This window comes from Centruroides vittatus, unplaced genomic scaffold (assembly GCF_030686945.1).
Source record: "Centruroides vittatus isolate TY-2023 unplaced genomic scaffold, ASM3068694v2 contig_1168, whole genome shotgun sequence".
Taxonomy (NCBI): domain Eukaryota; kingdom Metazoa; phylum Arthropoda; class Arachnida; order Scorpiones; family Buthidae; genus Centruroides; species Centruroides vittatus.
Genome location: NW_027120749.1, coordinates 1,677,509 through 1,699,118, shown reverse-complemented (window position 1 = coordinate 1,699,118; position 21,610 = coordinate 1,677,509). Strand labels below are relative to the sequence as shown.

The 21,610-nt window shown below is 26.1% G+C and overlaps 1 protein-coding gene across 2 annotated transcripts in view; it reads left to right on the top strand.

Annotated features, from left to right (window-relative positions):
* The first annotated feature begins 11,903 nt into the window (after window positions 1-11,903).
* The window catches only part of LOC136981793 (uncharacterized protein ZK1073.1-like), a 96,282-nt gene continuing 86,575 nt past the window's right edge, over window positions 11,904-21,610 (top strand). Inside the window, exon 1 of one of the 2 annotated variants that reach the window (XM_067278170.1) lies at window positions 11,904-12,058. In XM_067278170.1, coding sequence (XP_067134271.1) covers window positions 12,011-12,058 — 48 coding nt within the window. In that variant the 5' untranslated portion in view covers window positions 11,904-12,010. Of the gene's footprint in view, window positions 12,059-20,448; window positions 20,556-21,610 lie in introns of those variants that run through there. The other variant, XM_067278177.1, reaches the window with a different exon arrangement.

Sequence of the window (21,610 nt, the reverse complement as noted above, 5' to 3'; positions counted from 1 at the left end):
TTAAATATATTATAATTTCTAAAATTTTAAAGTTTTATAAGATTCAAACTAGAGAATTCATTAGAATATAAGGAGAAATGATCAATATTTTTGTGTTAACAACTATTCAGAGACTAAATATTTTAAGATAAATACAGTTGAAGCTGTCTATCTCGAATCTCACGGAAACAAGAAAAATTCAAGATAGACAGGTTTCGAGATATAAAGGTTTCTACACAGTAAGCAGTAATAAGCTTGATTAGAGGTATATACCTCTAATCAAGCTTATTAATTAATCAACGAAATTATAAGCTTGATTAATTGTACTTACTATTGTACTTTATTAATACCACAGCAAGTACAGTAGATACCCGTATTAGGTTGAAATAAAACATTTTTGACATACCTTAACTAAAATAGTTTAACTGTAGTTTCTGATGCTTGACTTTCTTCAACCAATAAGACGCAAGTTAAACTCGTAGACAATGAAAGAAAACCAGTGTAAATTGCAATTATGTATTATATTGCAAGAGATGTTTCTCAACTACAATTTATGCTATCAAAGTTTAGTCACTGCGCTTTGGATTTGTAATCAACGCTTCAGTCTGTTATTTAAAATATATAGATATTTTGGAAGAAAATTATTTGAGATAAACTTAGAAAATATATTTATACAAACGTAATAATGTATTTTTGAAATTCTGGTTTTATATATTTGAAAAATATTAAAAATAAAAGCATTATATTTTACTCATAGATATAAGAATAAAATATAATTCACAATATGTTTTATTTACATAATAAGTAAATAAATGATTTAATTTAATATAATATATGATAAAGGTGATTTTTATTGCAATATTATTATTTATGTAATTATAACACTGTAATAATCAATCCAGAACAGCCACGTTTTTGTCATTACTAAAATATAAGCGGTCGTCTATGTGTGCGTGAATTCCTTATAACTCTTGTAATTTTTGTTCAATCCAGATGAAATTTTGGTTATGTCCGTTTTATGTTCTGACGGAAAGCACAGGCTACTTATTTTATGGAAATATTAGCTATAGAATAAATGTTTTATCGATTTCGGATCGATAATCGCACTTACGTTGAAGTGACGTCAGTGACCTCATTTAGTTCATGTTGGATTAAGGAATATCCCTTAGGTCGCATTTTTAAATATTACGGCAAATGACATATTTTAAACTTACTTCATTAAATTTAAAATTTAACCTTTAAAAAAATGGAATCATAATGTTACTTCTTTAACAAATTTTTTTAAAAATTTTCATTAGTGACCACGTGACATTATATTATCCAATCGGAACTAACGATCTAACGAGCCCCTTATTTAAAAGTGTTATCGCTCATCTACATAAAGTACTGTACAGTATATACAATTCATCTTTAAACTAAATTATCAACTTGGAATTAAAAACATTTGCTATTTTGTCAAAAGAAAAAAAAAATAACTAGGAAAAAGCGTAAGTGTAAAATTGGTAAATTGGTCAGGTAAATTCTAGATTTAAAAGAGTAATAAGAATGACTGAGACCCCTGAAGGCCGTAAAGTCCGACTTGAGCAACATAGAGTAGAAATGGCTTTCTCAAGGGCTGCAGAAACTGCATCACAACGTCAAGCTCGAGTATAATCTACTTAATTCGTAGAAATCGAGATCGAATCGAACCCGAGATCGAATCCAAACGGGTCGAAAAATCCCCAGGAATTTTTCGGGGGTGGTCTGTCTGTATATGTTGGGTCCCGTACCTTATCACCAGGCCGCCCCATTGTGTGCCTGGCCGAACCCATGATGGGCATGTTCCTCTTAGTGCCCACAGAGCGAAAAGAGTTTAAAAAATCGCCGAGAGAAGGAAGAAAATTAATGTTTTCGATATAGTAGGCTTTCTAAATCATCATTTTTTACGAGTTTATGTTTTTTATTTTATTTTTTCATAAGTGTGCCGCGGGCTACATTTGGCTCGTAAGCCGTAGTTTCGGAATCACTATTCTAGATGATCAAACTATTTTTTACTTTGATTTGTTTATTTTGGAAAGATTCAATTTGTATTTTATTTTCAGGTAATGATATGTTATAGAGATTAAGAATACTAAGATACATTTTAAGCACAATCGAAATTTTAATAATAAAGTAATTATTAGGATTGTCAAGTGAGCCGGCAGTATTTACATTTTAAATAAAATACAAAAACAAGTTATTCGGTAAAGTTGTCTTTGTAGATGAAGATTGTGAAGATGGATATCCGAAAACATTTTGTATTTTCTACATTTTGGTATTTTATTAATAATTATTAAGATTTAAGTTATATTAATTTACTGGGTATTTCCTAAATTCGCTTAATGGCAGCCGAATGATCGAGCAGATAAAGACATCAATCTACCATCTTGGGGACCGAAGATCAAATCCAGGCAGAAAGAAGAGTATTCCGCTTTATACCCGGTTCCGTAGATGTTCTCCGCAGCTTTGGTGATACTATTCAATTTTTTAAACTTATTTTAAGCTTTAATGTAATTTGTGCATTAATTAATGCACTCTATCAACATAACCTACACACCACTCTTTAATACAGTTAAACCTCGGATTTCGAATGCCTCGCTTTTCGAACAATTCGGTTTACGAATAATTTTGAACGCCATATTTGTCCCGCTTGCCGAACAAGGTACTCGGCGAGAGCGGGCCACATATCAAAGACACAGACGGGCAACTCCATAACCTTCCTGTGTTAAAGAAAGTCGATGGCCCAACTAATCAACCACAGGACTACAGATTCAGAAGTTAGTGGCGCCGAGATTGCCTCGCGTCATTACACATCACGAAACGAACTATCGATGACGTTGTTATTCAAATTAGATTTCAATGGGTATGCGAGTACGATTCTACTTCCGTTTGTCGGTATGCATTGAATTGAATTTAAATCAAATTAATTAATAAAAACCGGGTTAATTGACATTCGTGTAATATAAATGACATCCACAAATTCATGTTTAAAGTTGCTTAACTCAAATTAAATAGTAAAACTTTATTAATATAATATTATGTATTATAATATGAATGTTTAATTTAATATTTATTAATACTAGGTAGCCAGTTAATTAACACTAAAAATAATAAAATAATAATTAAAACTCTGGTTTTTACATCGAAACTAAAACTGAAACTAAGATTAAAAATGAAATAAATAAATAAATTTAAATTTAAATTTAAATCAAAGCAATTGAAATGTTAGGAAGTTGTGAATGTGACCTTTACCTTTGAAATCGTCGCGCCCTCTCCTCTGCTATGCCAGCGGTGAGTTGAGTTATGTGAACTCTGTTAAGGGGAAGTGGACTCCGGTCCTTACGACAGTTTTGAATGTGTGCTGTGCTCTGACGTACATTCCTTTTTAGTCTTCTCATTCTTTGTCTTACCTCGACACCACCCTTCATCATATCCATATTCTGACATGGTAGTAGAGCGTGGTTACGATCCACGGACCTCTGTTTATATTATATATTAATTGGAACTGTGAAATGTTTTGGGGTCGAAAACAGATTTATCCATTTTATATTATTTTTATGGAAAAATTTGTTTCGGTTTTAGAACAAATCGATTTTCGAACAACTTTTAGAAACGAATTAAGTTCGAAAACCGAGGTTTGACTGTATAATTAAAGATTGATGGTAAATTCATACTCTATATCCATCGAATGATGTATTAGTGAGGTTGAGGCCGAAGTTTTAAACGCGAAAACGTGTACGTCGGACGTTCAACGCCGCTTTCCTGTAAGTCTAGAAGTTTGACAATGGCGTTTGGAACGTCGAGCATGATTCCACTGTCTTTCCAAACGCCATCGTCAAACTTCTAGACTTACAGGAAAGCGGCGTTGAAGCGGAAAACGTACACGTTTTCGCGTTTAAAACTTCGGCCTCAACCTGACTAATATGCTACTATTTCAGCTTGAAAAGCAACCTCTAATTGTGGTTTTTGGAACTAACTTCTTTTACTTTAGAAAAAATTCCCATCGTCTCATTAAGGCATTTCTAAACTTTCATGGCTTTCTGATGAATAGTTTTTGCTGTGGCCAGTTGGAAAATGAACCTTGTATATCGAATGAAGATAATTATAAAAATTACAATTGATACTGAGATGAATATTAGATAGAAAAATTTTAAATCTAGAAATAACTTCATGAAAGTATTGCTTCTAATAAATTTAACTAATTATTCATATTAATTCAAGTTAAATCAAATCAATTCTCTTAAGAAAATTATAGAAAATTGTAATTCAGATATCAAGAGACATTCATTTGTAGAATAAATTTTCTTTAATTTCCGTTCTAATTTGCATACTATATATTTGAATTTAAATAAATAATTTGAATACATTTTAGTAAAACAGAAAAATTGCACATATCATTTATATTATGGATATACGGATATGAAGTAAATTTATTGTTGTTATAATATCTATAGTAACACAGTAGTTAGGTCTTACTTCAGATTCATGTTACAGAATAACGTTTTCGAGACGTGTACTATTCAAAATAATATGCAGAATATCTGTTTTGAAAAATTGTAAAATTCGTAGAACGATTTTATATCTTGATTAAATTTTCAAAAGTGTAGATTTATTGTGGGAATTCACGTTTCTTTTGTAATTGCTTTGTGCAGATCATTTTCTTGTTAAAGAAGCACCGTTTAGAAGTTAAAATTTCAAAGATTCGGCTAAATTCATAACGTTTGAACCAATACAAATCATCGAAATAAAGATGACCAATGAATTGAATATGACCAAAGTATATTTTTCACTTACCTCTAACTTATATGATATTTATACATATTTTTAAAAGAGCTAAATGAAAATTTAAAAAGTTTTCTTGTTACATATTAAAAATAGACTGGATAGACAAAAAATTAAGGTTTTAATTAATTAATCCATTAATATTGTAATATCTAAGCTAATTCATGTTTTTACGTTTTTCCGCAGTCAATGTTTATTGATATATTGTTTTCATTACCTGTGGAGTAACATATCTTGTATTTTACCTAAATTTTGAAATCCCATTCCAAAGAAAAAATGAAAAAAGTCGTTATAAAATTTATCGTAAAACATTTTCTTGAATGAAGGAAGTGATTTGATGATCGAAGCAAATGTTGAACGGTAATCTATGAAAAGCGAAATTAGTTAGCTGTATTTTTAGTTGTAAACTAGCAGTCTAGAATCTAATGTCATGGTATTGTAGAAAGACGTCGAGAAAGAATTTACTATAACATGATACTTATTTATTTTTCTTAATCTCTCTAATTCGTAAGTTTTGAAATGGCCTGAAACTCGAATGCTTATTTAGTTAACTTAGCCCAGTTATATTTGTAAACATGCTTATTACCACTTCAGATTTTATCAATTTATTTGTAGACCAATATTTCACAATTTACAAATTATTACTTATATACAATAAGCGATACGGGGATTTACCGTAAAGTATTTTATCTATTAAGCCCCTGGAGTTATCTTTAAAACGTGTGTATCTCGCGAGGTTTATTTGAAGACCTGGGTTTTCTCGAGACCGTGGTTTATCACCTCGCAACACGAGACGAATGGATAAAAATTGAAAGAAATACTTCAGTCATTCGGACATTTTCCGAACTACCAAAACCATTTATTGACAGTATTTATGAATTACAACTACAACATTTGAAATCATTACTTTTTTCATAATTAACCCGATTCAGCGTCTCTAATTCTTTTACTACGTTGTCATTTGTATCCACTTATTGTCGTTGTGGGAAACCTTGACTACCATCTTCTGGTTGAAACTTCACCTCTTTCCAATTCGAGTTTTCCTAATTGTCTTTCGTCTGAAAATTCTCGACTTATGAATTGGATCACAATTTTTTCACGCTCAGTTTTCGACAATATTTATAATTTTATTTCCAAAAATGTGATCTTTAGTCCAAAAGTATTCAGCAGAGATAGATTACAATCTTACTACAAAGCTGAGCATCTTACTACAGCTAATTTACAGCTTACTACAAAGCAGTAAATGCTCAGCTTTGAAGTAAGATTGTTCCTGTAAACGTTAGAATAGAAAGTGCTGTCCAACTCTAGCTAATTTGAAAAGGTAGAATTTTAGTTAAACTCTATCTGCACTTTAAGCTACATTGTCCTACACAGTGCATCAACATGTTTCTTATGCCTTTGAACCCGAGGTTTACTTTTTACAGTATTTTTATTCCCTGGAGTTTAATCGAGGAAATACGGTATTACAGTACATGTTGATGTTACCCATAAGTTATCCATGAGTAAGAGTTCTGTCCATAAATTACGTAACGCAGATACAGTTGATGGGTATGCAGGTAGTTGTTGTAATATGTCACACATCGCAACGACTAAGAAAAGGTTATGTAATGGTAAGGTACCAACCCTTGGGTGGCAGAATAATTCATGTTTGTTTCTGAAGTGTTGTTTAACGAACCGCAATGCTAATGTCACTTCTTTGTATGTTATACATGCAATTAATAAAATACTATAAGGTGATGTTTACTACTCCGTGCCGTGTGTTATCCCTTAGTACAGTCAAGAGGAGGATGTGCGCAGGGCGTCGTTACATAGGGGCGGTTCATTAAGATGCGTTACATAATTTTGGGATGGGCACAGCTTATTACGCAGCATTACGGAGCGTTACAGGGGGTAGGACGATACTCGAAAAGTACAAAAATAGCGTTACAGTACGTAATTTATAGGCGATCTTTAATATATTGCTATTAATGAATTCATTGTATACTGTACATAATACTGTATTTGTAGTTATGTATTTATGTACTTGTACATAATACTGTATTTACTGTATTTTGTATTTGTATGATATGCAATGGAATATTAGACAGGGTTCGGCAGAAAAACGAGAGGTTATAAACAGGCGGTTATTAACGGATTTTCATGTACAAGATTTCAAACAACATAGTTTGCCATTTATGTTTTGAAGATGAAATCACTTAAGTGACGTTTATTCTTGTTCAGTCTTTGTACAGTACATTCAAAATATGCTATGCATAGAGCGGTGTAACATATTCTCGTGTATGTTATTGATTGCATGACGAACTTTTGCCTTAAGAGTTTCAATCTTTTGTGGACGATCTTCGTATACCTGTTTCATATATTCTTTGTTCATATATCTTATATTTATAATCGCCCGTTTTTCTGCCGGACCCTAATAAAACTCTGCGATAAATAAGATATTAATGGATAGATGGAATATAGTCTACATTAAGTCGTACTTTAAAAAAATGTTTCTAGGAATAGAAAAAAAATACGTTTAATAAAATATAAAACCGAACATGCTCAATCGATAATTAAAAATAAAATATGAAATTTTAATACAAAATTGAATTCTAATCGTGGTCAAGTTTTAAAACTTGATAGAATGTTTATTGTAACTTTTCAGGCAATCAAATTGCGCTTCTTAATTTGTCTGTAAGATTAAAAAACAATGAAAAAGACAGTTCTGATACTTTACTGTAAGACTAGTAATATGAAACCTTGACCTGTATTCAAGATTCAATTTCGTTTTATAAGTATATTCTATATACGTAAACTTATTACTATAATATTGTATTTATATGTAACAATTCAGAAGTTTTTTGTTCATTTTTAGTTATAGGCTAATAAGACTCAATTCAAAAATGAATATTATTAACCTATCACTGAAAATAAATAAGTTATACTCTTTTTGTAGTATTTGATTAAACACATTTTCCCCGTTCTTAAATATATTTTCTCATCTTGTCACTGATTTTTCTATAAATTATTTACAGTTCATAAAATGCTAATTGAAATTTTTAATGACCGTTGATTCATCTAAGGGTTAATTCGTAATATTTTTCGGCGGATAATTAATGAAGTATATTTCTTACTAAAAAAGCAATTTTTTAATAAATACTTCCGAATCAAACATAAAATTGAAATAACAATTTATTGAATTGAGTATTTTTTTTTTTTAAATGTAATTTGATGTCAAAAACATTATGATTTCCACTAGATGTGTGTGTGTGAATTTATTTCAGTAAGACATTCACAAATCAAATTTTAGTTACGATGCCTGTCAAATAAACGGAATTTTTTGATGTTAAAATTAATCAAAAATGATTTAAGATAATTATAAATGAAGTAAGAGTAAGCAATCTGGCATTTATATTGAAAGAATGAAGAATTTCAAATAATACAGTATTAATATTGAAAATATTTTGCATAATTTTTATACATTAGAAAGTAAAAAAAGTAAACACTTAGAGCCCTTGATATAATAGAACAAAATGCAACTTTTAAATATATTAATTATTATTTAAATTATTATTTAAAAATTTGTAATTAAAAAACTTCATTCATTTGGAGTTTTGTAACTGAATGAATAAAAGATTAATAAGAATTCTCTTTAATTTAATTTTTAATTTTTATAGTTTATTTTTGTACACAAAAGAAATTATTTTAGGTAATGAAGATTAATTTATAATTTAATTTATATATATTTTTTTCAATAAATGATCCAACATACGGCCCAAATTATTTGTTTCTAATATAATTATATTTAAAAGATGTAATCATAAAGAAACAAAAACAAAATTATTCAATAAAATACCGATTCATTATTCTAAAAACAAACAAAAACAAGTTTGTAATATTTGATTATTTATAATATTGTTATTCACTTAATTAGCAATGTTATTTTAAATAATCCAAGTTATAATATTTCAAATTTTCTTCACTAGATGGAGACATATTATAAATAGCTCAGATAACCAATTTAACGATTGATGAAAAGAAGAACAACGTTCTGATCGTCTGACCTTTAGAAATGTATGGAACTGTAAATAATTCATACAATAGACCCGCTTTAATTTCGTCAATTATACAATATTAATGTGAATAAATATTGTTTTAAAACGATTATAACTGTATTAGACATTATATACTTGCTATAAATTACAATTAAGCATTATTAATTATTTTAATTACTGTTTCTATAATTTTAACTAAAATTTGTTAATTTAAGTATAATCGTCGCGTGTTTGGAGAATGAGAAACTATTTTGAAAATTAATTATTTTTAATTTTAGATTCAAAATTTATACAAAATAATTTATCAGTGTTCTGATCAACATTTTGTTTTAAAAGAGAAATTTTTTCGTTTTGTTTTTAAGAAAAAGTAATGATAATGAACATTTGTCCCTTATACTAACGCCTTCAAGACAGTAATATTTACATTTAATTCTGTAACATTCACGTTCAATAAAACGGCATTAAGATGTTAAATTAGACAATGACCTTTATAGAACTAAATGTCTTCTCCACTTGGCACATTCCCAAATATCCTAATATATATAGAAAGTCTCCAGAGAGGAAATAAAAAAAATCCTCCTTTCTTACACCTGAAAATCGGATGATCTTTTTATCAAATTACATCCATTCTAACCGTATTTTTGTTTTGATTTTATTTATTTATGTATTCTTTACGTAAATATTTTATTCTGAGATTTAATTATATCTAAAATCGAATTTTAGCGGTTAAAAAAGACGATTCTTGACTTGTGTCGATTGAGCTATGTCACTCAAGTAATTTTATTGGTTCTAAGAATAGATTTACTGTAAGCTCGGTATTCGATTTTGTTGCAATTACACTTATTAAATTGTTATCCGCTTGTCGAGTAGTTGAAAAAATATAATAAACTACTGGTTCTACATTATAGAAATGAAAAAAAGAATTATCAGATTGATCATTATTACTATCTTTATTTATCACATCATTCTTAAATAGTGGAAGCCATTTTATTGTTTATTCTAAACACTATTTACAATATATAAATTTTATATAGATTTTTATTTTATATCTTCTAACTAGAAAATTATGCGTAATTTTAATTGTATTGTAAATATATTATATAATGCATAGAGTTGTACTACGTTGTACTATGTTGAAAAAGTTAATTTAATGAAAATTCACGCAGGTTTTGCGTAAATTTTCATTGAATTAACTTTTTCAAAAGAACTATCTTCTGAAAGCGTTTAGATATTTTAAAATAAATTTTATACATTATATTATTATTATTGTCACTATAAATGTTTTTAACGAAATTAATTTAAAAAAAAAAAACAATAATCGTTATAAATATAAATTATTTTAATGCAATTATAATTAATTTATTAGTATTATATCTATATACTATATAGAAATTATTTTTATTTATTAAATAAATTTCTGTTATAAGATTTATTAAATTTTAAACAGCACATTATCAATTCCTCTAAATTTAGCTGTTTATTTTTAGAATAAATTATATATAATAGAATTTCAGCTATTATACATCTTTACTTACATTCCTTTGTAAATTAATGCTTTAACTACATAATTACTGCTATGATTATTATTATAATTATATTTTATTTACTTATTTTTTAAAATACTTACTTTTAATTTCATATATTATTTCTGGAATGCTTATTTTATTAAATATATTATTAAATAGTTTCTAAATTATATAAATTTTGCTGATTTATTTTATTTTTTTTATAATTTAAATACAAATTTTGAAAGATCTTTCAATATCAACAAATACAGATAATTAAGTAAATGATGAAAATGCAAATATTTATATTAGTTTATCGATCTGATTTTAATTCAAACGCAAATAATAAACTAATTAAGTTAACTAGATAAAAGTTTTAAACGAATAAAATTTAAATATATTTTTATTTTTTTATCATTACAAACGACTATTAAGTTTACAATTCTTTTTTTTTCAAATTAAGTTTATAAAAATTAAATAAAAAATTATGAATAAATTTAAAATTTAAAATATTAATCACATAAAAAAATAATATCACTTATATTTTTAAAGATAATTTATGAGAATTGATATAACTGTTAAAAAATAATATTTACCTTGTATACTATGTATTCAAGGATTTTAAAAGTTTAAATATAAATTATAGTCAATGAATATAAGAAAAATTATATAATTTTCATTAATATTTAAATTATAAAAATAAAGCTAAATTTGAAATTTCTGGATAATTCTTTTTATTTATAAAATATATGAAATAATCTACAATATGTATACATGTTTAATGCATTTTGAAATTTTAATAATTTATATTTTAGCCAAATTTTTTAAAAATGTATAAGAATAAGCTGTAAAAATTATAATATTTTAATACTGTACATATGAACATTATCAAATATCATGAAACAAATTACGTTCTTGTATATAACGTTAAAAAATACTATTACAATATTTTCTATAAAAATATTTCAAATTTTTAGCGTCATTATTAATTAAAATATTAATCATTTATATAACTTATAAATATGTTTATCTAAATAAATTACATTAGAAACTTGTATTCAATTTTATTCAATTAAACAGCCATTTTATATGAAAATTTAACTGAAATTAAAAAAAAAAGAAATCATTTTCATTTATGGATTGGTTTATGAATATATATTTATTCTGAATTATTTATATTTAACCTTTTATTAATTTAATAATTGTATTGTATAGTTTAATATGGAATTTATCCAGAAATTAGGGATAAATGTTTTATTATTTAAACTACAGTAGTTTAAAATGAAATTAAATATGAAAATAATTATAATTTTTTTACTGTTTTTAATCAAGCTGCTGAGGTTTAACACGGAACTGAACTTGAAAGAATAATAAATTATTATTGTTTATTTTAATGAGAACAAGCTGTTATAATTTAACATAGAATTTAATTGCTAATATTTATATTACTTTTTTATAATCCCATTTTGCCATTTGGCATTGTTTAATTTCCGGCGTGATAACCCATTTTCCCTAGTCAATGTGCTATAGAAATTATCATTTGTGTGACGTAGTGCAATTCAGTTATCGGGGAAGACTGCAGGCGGCGTTCGTATCTGTTGGTGGGTGCGGTTGAGAGAAGCACTATAGAAGACGAGGAGGAAGGCTGCGTTGACGGTTGGTTATATGTTATAATACTGTTTGTCAAGCACCATGTCAGAAGCTGAGGATACATTCCCTTCTCACGAAGTGGTGGAGAAGGTTAGTATTCATTTTTTGCAGTTTACAATTATATAGCTTGGTTAACTCATTAATATATTCGCCGATTAAATATATAAACACTGTATTTTTATGTTTGCACGTTTTGTTTGCACGTTAATTATGGTTTAAGATTAAAACACGTTCTGAATGAATGATACAGAAGTCAATTACGTATCTTGTTTACTGTAATATGTAAATTTTTGTCTTTTTTCTTATAGTCTGCAGAGAAGGAATGAATTTTTCGATTGCAATTCTTTGTTCGTTTATTCGATTTATGTGATTTTTTTTGTATGCTGCTTTCGTTTAAAAGATACGAAAGAGTATTCAAGGGATCGTTACGATTCGATGAACATGGCAAGAATCATTGAAATTAGTGTTGTTTGGTATGTAAATCTTGAAAACGTGTAGATTATATGGTTTGTTTCATGTCGATTCTTCGAAAAATAAAATAAATAAATAGCGTAAAGAACACATTATTATTTTATTATTTTTTACATTTAATCGTGTTATAATTTACTGCTGATGAAATTTGTCAGATGTTTAAATCTAACAAATATTTTAATGCGTTTAATGGTTTCTTTTCATTTTGCCGCTTGGTGTAATAATAGAGAGAGAGAGAAAAATAGAGGGGGAGAAAAATTTTGGAGTTGACTCACTTCACAGTTTGACTCACTTTAATTCTAATTGGTGATGAACAGGAGGAAAAAAAATTACGTTAAAAATGGGGTCTGTAAACTTATTGAAATAAAGTCGTGAAACGTGTTATAAAAAATTTTTTTAAATGCTTTAACTTTATGATATAATTCGTACTTCCGCTTCTTGTGAATTAATTATTAAATTCTAAAAACCTTATTATTTGGCACGAATATTAAATTCTGATTGTATTTCTTATATTTATCAGCTTCCATCTTTTCAGGAAGTTAGTCTTGTGAGTTTGCTTCCGCATATAATGTGCAAGCTAGATAGACAAAATTATTATTTTTTTCTGCAAGATACGAAATTTAGATTCGAAAATCGTCAGTTCTGTTAATTGTATTCCTTGGAGTAATGTAAGCTTTTGGAGTAAAAAATGATAAGATATAAATTATACAAAAGTAGTTAATAAGAACAGATAAAATGGATAACATGTTACATGTAAAATGGTCATTTTTTATGTTAATGGAGGTCAACTCAAACTGGTTGCTTTAAAGTGGATTTTCTAAATGATAGAGTTTAAAGTTGTCGTTAATAAGTTAGTTATAGTAATCAGATTTCCTCTTTAAAAAACAATAAAAATAATTTTTTTATCTATTTTATTCGACGAGTTTATTTTCAAGGTTATTCTTTGATCATTCCAATTAAATACATATTAAACATTTTACCATGATTGAATAATACAGGACTGTTATAAATTTGAATAAAAGATTCATAAGTTACTCTAATTAAATAAAATATTTTAATAATTTGAATTAAATATTATTCTTTTTAAAAAAATTTATTGAGCATAAATTTTAATTGAAATATTTTTAAAGTTGTACATAAATGCAATATTTCTGATAAACGAAAATTGATAAAATGCTAGTCAACGTAGTAACTGTTATTTCACTTATATACTTCTTATCTAAGCATAATGTAAGAACTGTGTTAAAACTACTGATAAATTTACTTTAATTTAATATTAAGAGTAACCTTTGGAATAATATCGTGTTTACGAAATTGGTATATAGTTAAGAAATGTCTCATAAATCGTATAATATCTACTTTCTGTAAAATAATAAACCACAAGATAAGTCAGTCGTTCTTCAGAAGTTCCATCAACAGGCCCCTCTCAAAAGTTCTGATAGGGTAAACGTATCTCTGTATGAAAGATAATTGTGTCAACTAAGCGAATAAAAATCGATAAAGAATAACCTTTCCGACATTTGACCCTTTCCAACCAAAAAATTGAAATAAAAAAATCTTCTCCTACACTTCTATCCTTGACACCATCTTTTAATTTACTTTTGTAATCTAATCATTAGTAATAAGTTTCTTTCCAGATGTTAAATTAAAATGTATATAGAAGGAACTTACTTCTGCATGCAACAATGTACAAAATTTATTTCAAATAAATTAAATTACGAATATGCTCTTCCTAATAATTTTAAATCTTAGCTAGAAGTGAATTTCGTAACCAGCGTACGATCCTTTAGAACAGCATAAATCATCTTGTATAATATATTTTGAAGAGAAGGTTGATAATTAAAAATAATATTGAGAAATACCGAATTAAGTTAATAAATAACGCCAAATAATAATTAAATTAATATTATTTTGGCTTTTCCGTAACTAAGTATTCTTTAACTATGGACTTTTACCTAGGTGTTCTGTTTTAATAGAACTTTGGATAGAGGCGTTTTCGATAGGAATTGTTTATAATTTTTAAATGTCTTTTTAAAAAATGTTTCTTGTTGAAATATAGAAAAAGAAAATGCCAAAAAAACTCTGCCAAAAAATATTTGGTATTTTGCCCACTGCTTAAATATAATAGGCTTATTATTGTGTGATATCTATAAACAACTAGTTCTACTAAAATTTTAAATCGTAAAACTAAAATTTTGTTCTAAAAATAGAAAGAATATTAAAAACAAGACGAATGTTATATACTTGTTCATAGATTTAAAAATCAATATAAACTAGCAGCTTTTATAAAATAAATGTAAACTAACTTTTAAATTATTAAATTTTAATTAAAATTTCCAATATAAACAAATGGGATATTTATAATCAAGATATTGTTAACTAAAATTTCACTGCAGCATAAGGATAATGTCTGGCTATTCAAGAAAGCTTGTTGTAGACTACATCTTTTCTGTCCTTGAAGTGCATAAACAACAGTTTGACCTTCACTACACTATCTGTCTCTGATGATTTGGCCTGAAAGGTCTATTTACAAAAAAACTGTTTCTAACTACTAGTTAATTCCTCGAGAAAGATTTATAATACATTATCTAATATCCTCTGTAAAGAATATATATCCGTCTTTTATATATTGTTCAAAATTTAGAATGCATATTTTTAAGTGCAATTGTATATTCTCTACTTTAATATACGAATTAAAAGGCTTAAATATTGCTCTAAACTTAAATCTGCAAAAGAAAGAAAAAACAAAATAAAAGTATATAATTAAAGGAAGCTAAAAGGTCATTGAAGGATTACTAAACCCGACACTAACTCATTTTGTATCAGACGTCCGTTCTGTTCGGATTAAGTACCAACAATGACCGTGAAGGCCAACTCCCAATTGAAGTTTTTTTAATAGTAATAGAATGAGCTGAACCAATTTTCTGGAGATATTGGAAAAGATTTCTCCTCATGTTTTTCCTATACCCTGCCAGATTATCACAATAATTACAAAATAGTCTTCGGATCATTTCGGCTTTTTCAGAATAACTTATACTTAGTATAGCCTATGCTTAATTCTACATGGCACACAACAACGCAATAGAGATGTTCATGTTTTAATTTTATAAAGATCTATATATAGGCCTATATGTATATCGTTTTCTAACAACAAAGTACTAAGTAGCTATAAAATATAGCGAGAACTCTTATGGTTATTTTTTGTTTCAGCGTGATAACCATAGAAATGGTAATGCATGAATGATGTAAATGTTATAGGTTATTAAGTCTTAACACAAAATTTAACAAAATTAAAAATAAAAGGAATTCATTTTTTTCTTTTGTAAATGTTAAAAGAAAAAGAACTAAGTAAGAAACGAATTTTATGCTGTATATACATTTAAAAAATGACAAATTGACCGGTTTTTAATAAATTCTAAGTGTTACATATATATATACATGTTGTATATAATACGTTTAGAGTAAAAGCTTATTTCAAATAATTGCGAAATTTGTATTTGTTTATAATTAAGTTTTTTAATATTAAAATTGTGAAGTAATTATTGAATATATAATTAAACGACTCATTGAATTTTTCCATAAAATTACATTTATAGGCGCTTATATGCATATATAGCTTGAATATATAGTACAAATATATAGATTATACTTTCCCAAGTTTTCTGTTTATCATCACAAGCTCTCATGTTCAATCATCGCGTCCTTTTACTGAATCGCTTGATTTTTTTTTTTTTTTTTTAGTATAGTTTGATGTAAACATGATATGTCTCGTTTATGTCGAAATAAAGAATAGAAACTGTGATTTGATACGTTTTATATAAAAATATAAAAATGATTTATTGATAAATATTCAGAAATGAACTGATCTTTAAAATTAAAAAGAAAAGGTTAAATTTATAGATATGTTGGAGAAATACCAAATTTTATTTTTAGTTTTTTAATTCATAAAGTTTGTTAATATTTTAAAAGAATTGTATAAGTTATTATACTGAATTTTTCTGGAAATTAAGGAAGATTAATCAAAGAAATAAACTTTAAAAAAACTGTAATTAAATAATCAAATAATTTTATTTCGTAATATAATTTTTCATAAATTTACTTTTTTTTTATATTGTCTTTTTATTTTCTTTTTATTTTATTGTCTTTTTATTTTATTGTCTTTTATTTTACTGTCTTTTTATTTTATATAAAAAAAAAATATTTTCATCCAGCGAAATTTTAAAACTAAAAAAAAAATTTACTTTTATTAAAAATTGTAATAATTCTTATTTTCTAGTCTATTGATTTACTGTAATGTAACGGATCTTCTACAATTTATTAAATTTTTAGCTTATTTAAACATATTACAATTTAAAAAATTAAAATTTTTTTATCTTTTTACCATTTTTTAATATTTACAATTAGAGAAAATAAATTATTTACAAATTAAAAAGATCAATTGAATAAAAATTAAATATGTTGCATTAAATGAAATTTTTATTTAAATTATATTACTAAACGAAACGAAAATCAGGATAATAAATATATTCCTATACAAATCATGTTTCCTAAAACGACTTCAGATTATTATAATTTCTTTTGGCATGTTGTAAAATTTAAAATGTGAAATCTGGCAGGGATAGAAACACTACAGCAACAATTTATTTTCCTTTGCCTATTTATAACTCTATTTTTTTCTTTCTGCCATTTTTTTTAAATTTATTTTCTATTCGTAAGTAGTTTCAAACTTTCGAGAAAGACTTTTCTTGAAATATAAAGTCTGTTAAATTTAAATGATTAAACAAACATTATCTGCAGGAATAATCGTTAGGTAACATAAATAACTTCAAATGCTAACTGATTTATATTTAATTGCTGTTTTTAGTTAAATGTTGAACAATCTCCAGAAGCTCTTTTAGTCTAAAATTAATTTGTAATAAATTATTTGTACAGTTATATCAGTGTTTTGTTTATTGAAAAAATATTATTGTCTTATCTAATCTATTTTCATATCAATGTTCGAGTTGTGTAGAAACGTAGTTATTTTTGTCTTTACAGATATGTAGACCATACTTTAAACAGAGAAACAATATATATAATTCAAAGAGAAAGTTAAAGGCTTTAAAGTATAATAAATAAATCTTTTTTTTAGATTTATTGTTTTATATGACATATTTCATACATTAAATGAGTATTAAAGTCTCTTATTATTGTACAGTACGTGTGAGTTAATTTTCTTTTGTTACACATATGATACTAGTATAGTTTACATGCTTTTTTTTAAAAATAAATATTTTCCACATATGTTAAGCTTTATCGTGTTGAATTAGATCTAATTTTTTATATAAAAATTCATTGCAATTCGTTGTTCACTAGATTATTTTCTCTTGTTTTCCTGGTCACATGAACATAACTTTTAATAAAAAAAAAAGAACTCTTTTAATCATTTCTTATAAAGTTTTCAATTATCTAAGCTTATTGTAATTCTTGTACAAACTTTCTCTCCCTCTTTAATAACTGGAACACTTAAATAATCAATAGCATTCCTTCATCTTGGATTGAGTAAAATAAAAGGTCAAACGAAAGTGATGATGTAACAGGAACTGCTGCGGAAAAATGAGGTGAAGATTTTAAAATTGCCGAAGGATAGTTGTATGGAAATTATTGTTCTAAAAAAATGAATAATATTTTATAGTTTGAGATGATATTCACAGCTAGCTTTGTTTTAAAATAATTCTTACGAAACCAAATCATTTCTCGAAATTTAGCTGTATAGAATATACATATACTGTATATATATGTTTTCATTTACTAGTTTTTTTATAACTAAAACTATATTACTAATAAAAATGTATAACAGATGCGTCATCGCATAAGTCAATTGTAAGATCTATTTTCCTAACGCTATCTTTGTAAAATTTGGCTCACAAAAATTTATTTGAAAATAAATAAATTTACTGAAACATGCAAAATCGTAACCATAAATCTAATAAAGAACTATATAATACAAATATACTGGCTCCTAATAATTTTAGTATTTATAAAGATTGGAGAATAGCCAACGTGTAGTTAAGAGAGAATTACCGTATTTTACGGACTATAAGACGCTACAGACTACAAGACGCACTTTAATTTTTAAGCATTTTTAAGCATTTTTTTTTTTTAAATACCTATGAGATGCTACGGACTATAAGACGCACCTGAATTTTGGAGGCAATTTTTCGAAGAAAAAAATGCGTCTTATAGTCCGTAAAATACGGTACCCCGAAGAAAAAATCAAAAATTCCATGCAAGTATTTTATTTCAGGAAAAAAGAATGCAATAATAGAATGTTAAATCCTTTTTGAAGTGCAACACACTGACTTACTATTACTATTTTTCTGGACAAACTAGCAAATATTTAAAACTGTTGAAAAGGAAATACGTTAGCATGTAATAAAAATTTTTATTATAAAAATAAAAAAATAAGCAGTTATGCCTGTTAACTATATACTTCAAAGTGCAATAAAAAAAATTCATCTAGTTCTTTGATTACTTCAATATTCTAGTCACATATAAGAGCAACCGGGTTATCTTTCTAGAACAATTTAATACAAACAGGTTTTAGTTTAATTGGGATAACTTCATAACGAATGATTATAAAGTATTAATATTTTAAAGAAATTCATTAAATTTAATTTATATAATAATCAATTTAGAAATATTATAGTAATGATTGATTGATATATATAAATATTGCTAACTTAAATCGTATGAATTATTTATATATTTTTTATTTTAAAATCAAATATTTAAAAATTTTTATACTTAATATTTGACATAATTTTTGAATCGTAAGTGAATATGTAATATTAATCCTCAAAAATATGATGTAAACAACAGATTAATCTCATGATCATTTGTCACTTTTATATGACCTTTGTTCTTTATTTCATTATCTATTTATTAAATTTCTGACCCGTTACATACATCTGACCTATAAAGTTCTTGATATATATACTATTAAGCTGTGCTGCTCGTTTTATCTTTGTTTGTAGAAAAATATATTATTTAAAATCATTTAGAAAGCATATTTACTCTACTGTACTCTACGTTAATAAATATTAAGATAAATTCGGATATTTTTAAAATTTCATTTTATTTACGTATCTGACATTTTACGTATGATTTTTATATAGCGAAATAAAATTTTAATGGGCTTTTTTTTCTAAAATAAAAACGTGGAATAAAAATATGGAACAAAATCTTATTTAACTAAAAATTTTCAGTTTCCAATTACATAAAATATTTTTAATTATTTTGTCAAAATAATAAATTTTAAAATATTAATTAATAAGAATTCTGTAAAAATTTAAATAATTTTATTAAAAATAATTGATAGTTAAGATTTTATTTAAAGCATTAATTTTTTAAACTCTTAAAAATGAAAAATTTAAAGCGTTATCAAGCACAACTTTAATTTATAATAATATTAAAATACGATATTTGTGTAATTAGAAGTTTTAAAGTAAAATATTTTACAAAAAAAAAAAAAAAAAAAAAAAAATTAACTTTGCGATTTCTAAATCTAATTCGAAAGAACAGAGATCGATTTAGACCCGTGTTCTTTTGAATAAATTATTGATGCTTTTAAGTTTGGAAAAAAAAAAAAAAAAAAAAAAAAATTGAAACTTCCTCAGTCATGTTTATTAAAAACCCAAAATTAAAATTTTATTTGTTATTTTTGTCGTTTAATAAGTAAACTTATTACGCTGAATATAACATCAATAAATTTTTAAATATGTTGATATAATAATAAAATACACATATGTACAGTACTGTACATGTATGAATAAATGATGTAGTAGTGTAGTGTAATGTGGGAGTTTATTTTTACATATTTTTTAATTTTTTTTAAATAATAAAATAAAAATATATTATTAAAATCTTCGACATTAATTCGAAAGTTTATATAAATATGATAATTAATTACAAAAAAAAGTGAAACGTTAAGCGATTTATTTTAAAAGCGCCACTTTGTGGAAATAATCGGCAAAAAATAAAAACAGACGACTTTGTTTACGTGTGGAACTTGACGAAACTCGAATTTTCTTTTATTTTGTAAATATAAATGGAGAAACATTATATAGAAATGCATGTAAGTTAGTTAAAATTCAATTCTTTCAAATAAATAAATAATTATATATCTTATTTTTTATTTATTATATTTCAATGTTTGAAACATAAATTCTTAACTAAGCCTTTTTGTTTGTTCAATTAGATCTTTAAAATAATAATGCTGAAATCTTTATAATTTGAATGAGTAATCCAGGATGAAATAAAATTAAGTATTAGTTGAATAATTTACACTGTTGACGTGTTGTTAAACATACGTAAAATGCATACGAGTTAAATACCTGATACGTAACATTGAAAATCAGAAAAATAAAAGGGCGGCTACTTTTAGTCGAAAAGTTTTTAGTAAAATAATTTGAAACTCTTTCGGTAAATACATTGACAGTTTGAAAGAAAAAAAAAAAAAACAATTGTTAAATACAAATGTGTGACGATTTTTACTATACAGAAATTTGCGAACTACAGGTATACCTCGTCTTACGTCGGTAATTGGTTCCAGGAGAGGCGACGTAAGTCGAAAAACGACGTAAGTCGAATTTACTTTGTAGTTACGACGTAAGTCGAAACTACGACTTACGTCGTAACTAAACGCCAATAATGGAGGAAACGCCAATAATGAGCACTTAAAGACCGCTAAATACGACGACAACACAGGAACACAGATGTTTTCATGTTTCGTTCTCTAGGATTTATGATGATTATATTAACATTTACTGTAAATATACATATTTTAATATGATTTTGTGCTTTTAACGCTTTTCTAGTAATATTTCGATTTCAATGTTTGTGGCGGACGGATTTAAAGTCGAATAAACTGATTTAAACTTGATTTTTATTTTTCCATATACGTTTTTCACAAACGACGTATAATCGGGAACGACGTAACTCGAGGTATACCTGTAGTTTATAAGCAGTGGCAAATACAAGGGGATGGCTATTAAGCTCCTCCCCATTGACACACAAAAAAATTAATTTGTTCGAACTTCAAAGCATTGTTGTCATAAATATTTTTAAATACAAATGTCGGACCATCCGCAATACAATCGTCGAGCGCTTGTTAATAAAAGGTACTGGTTA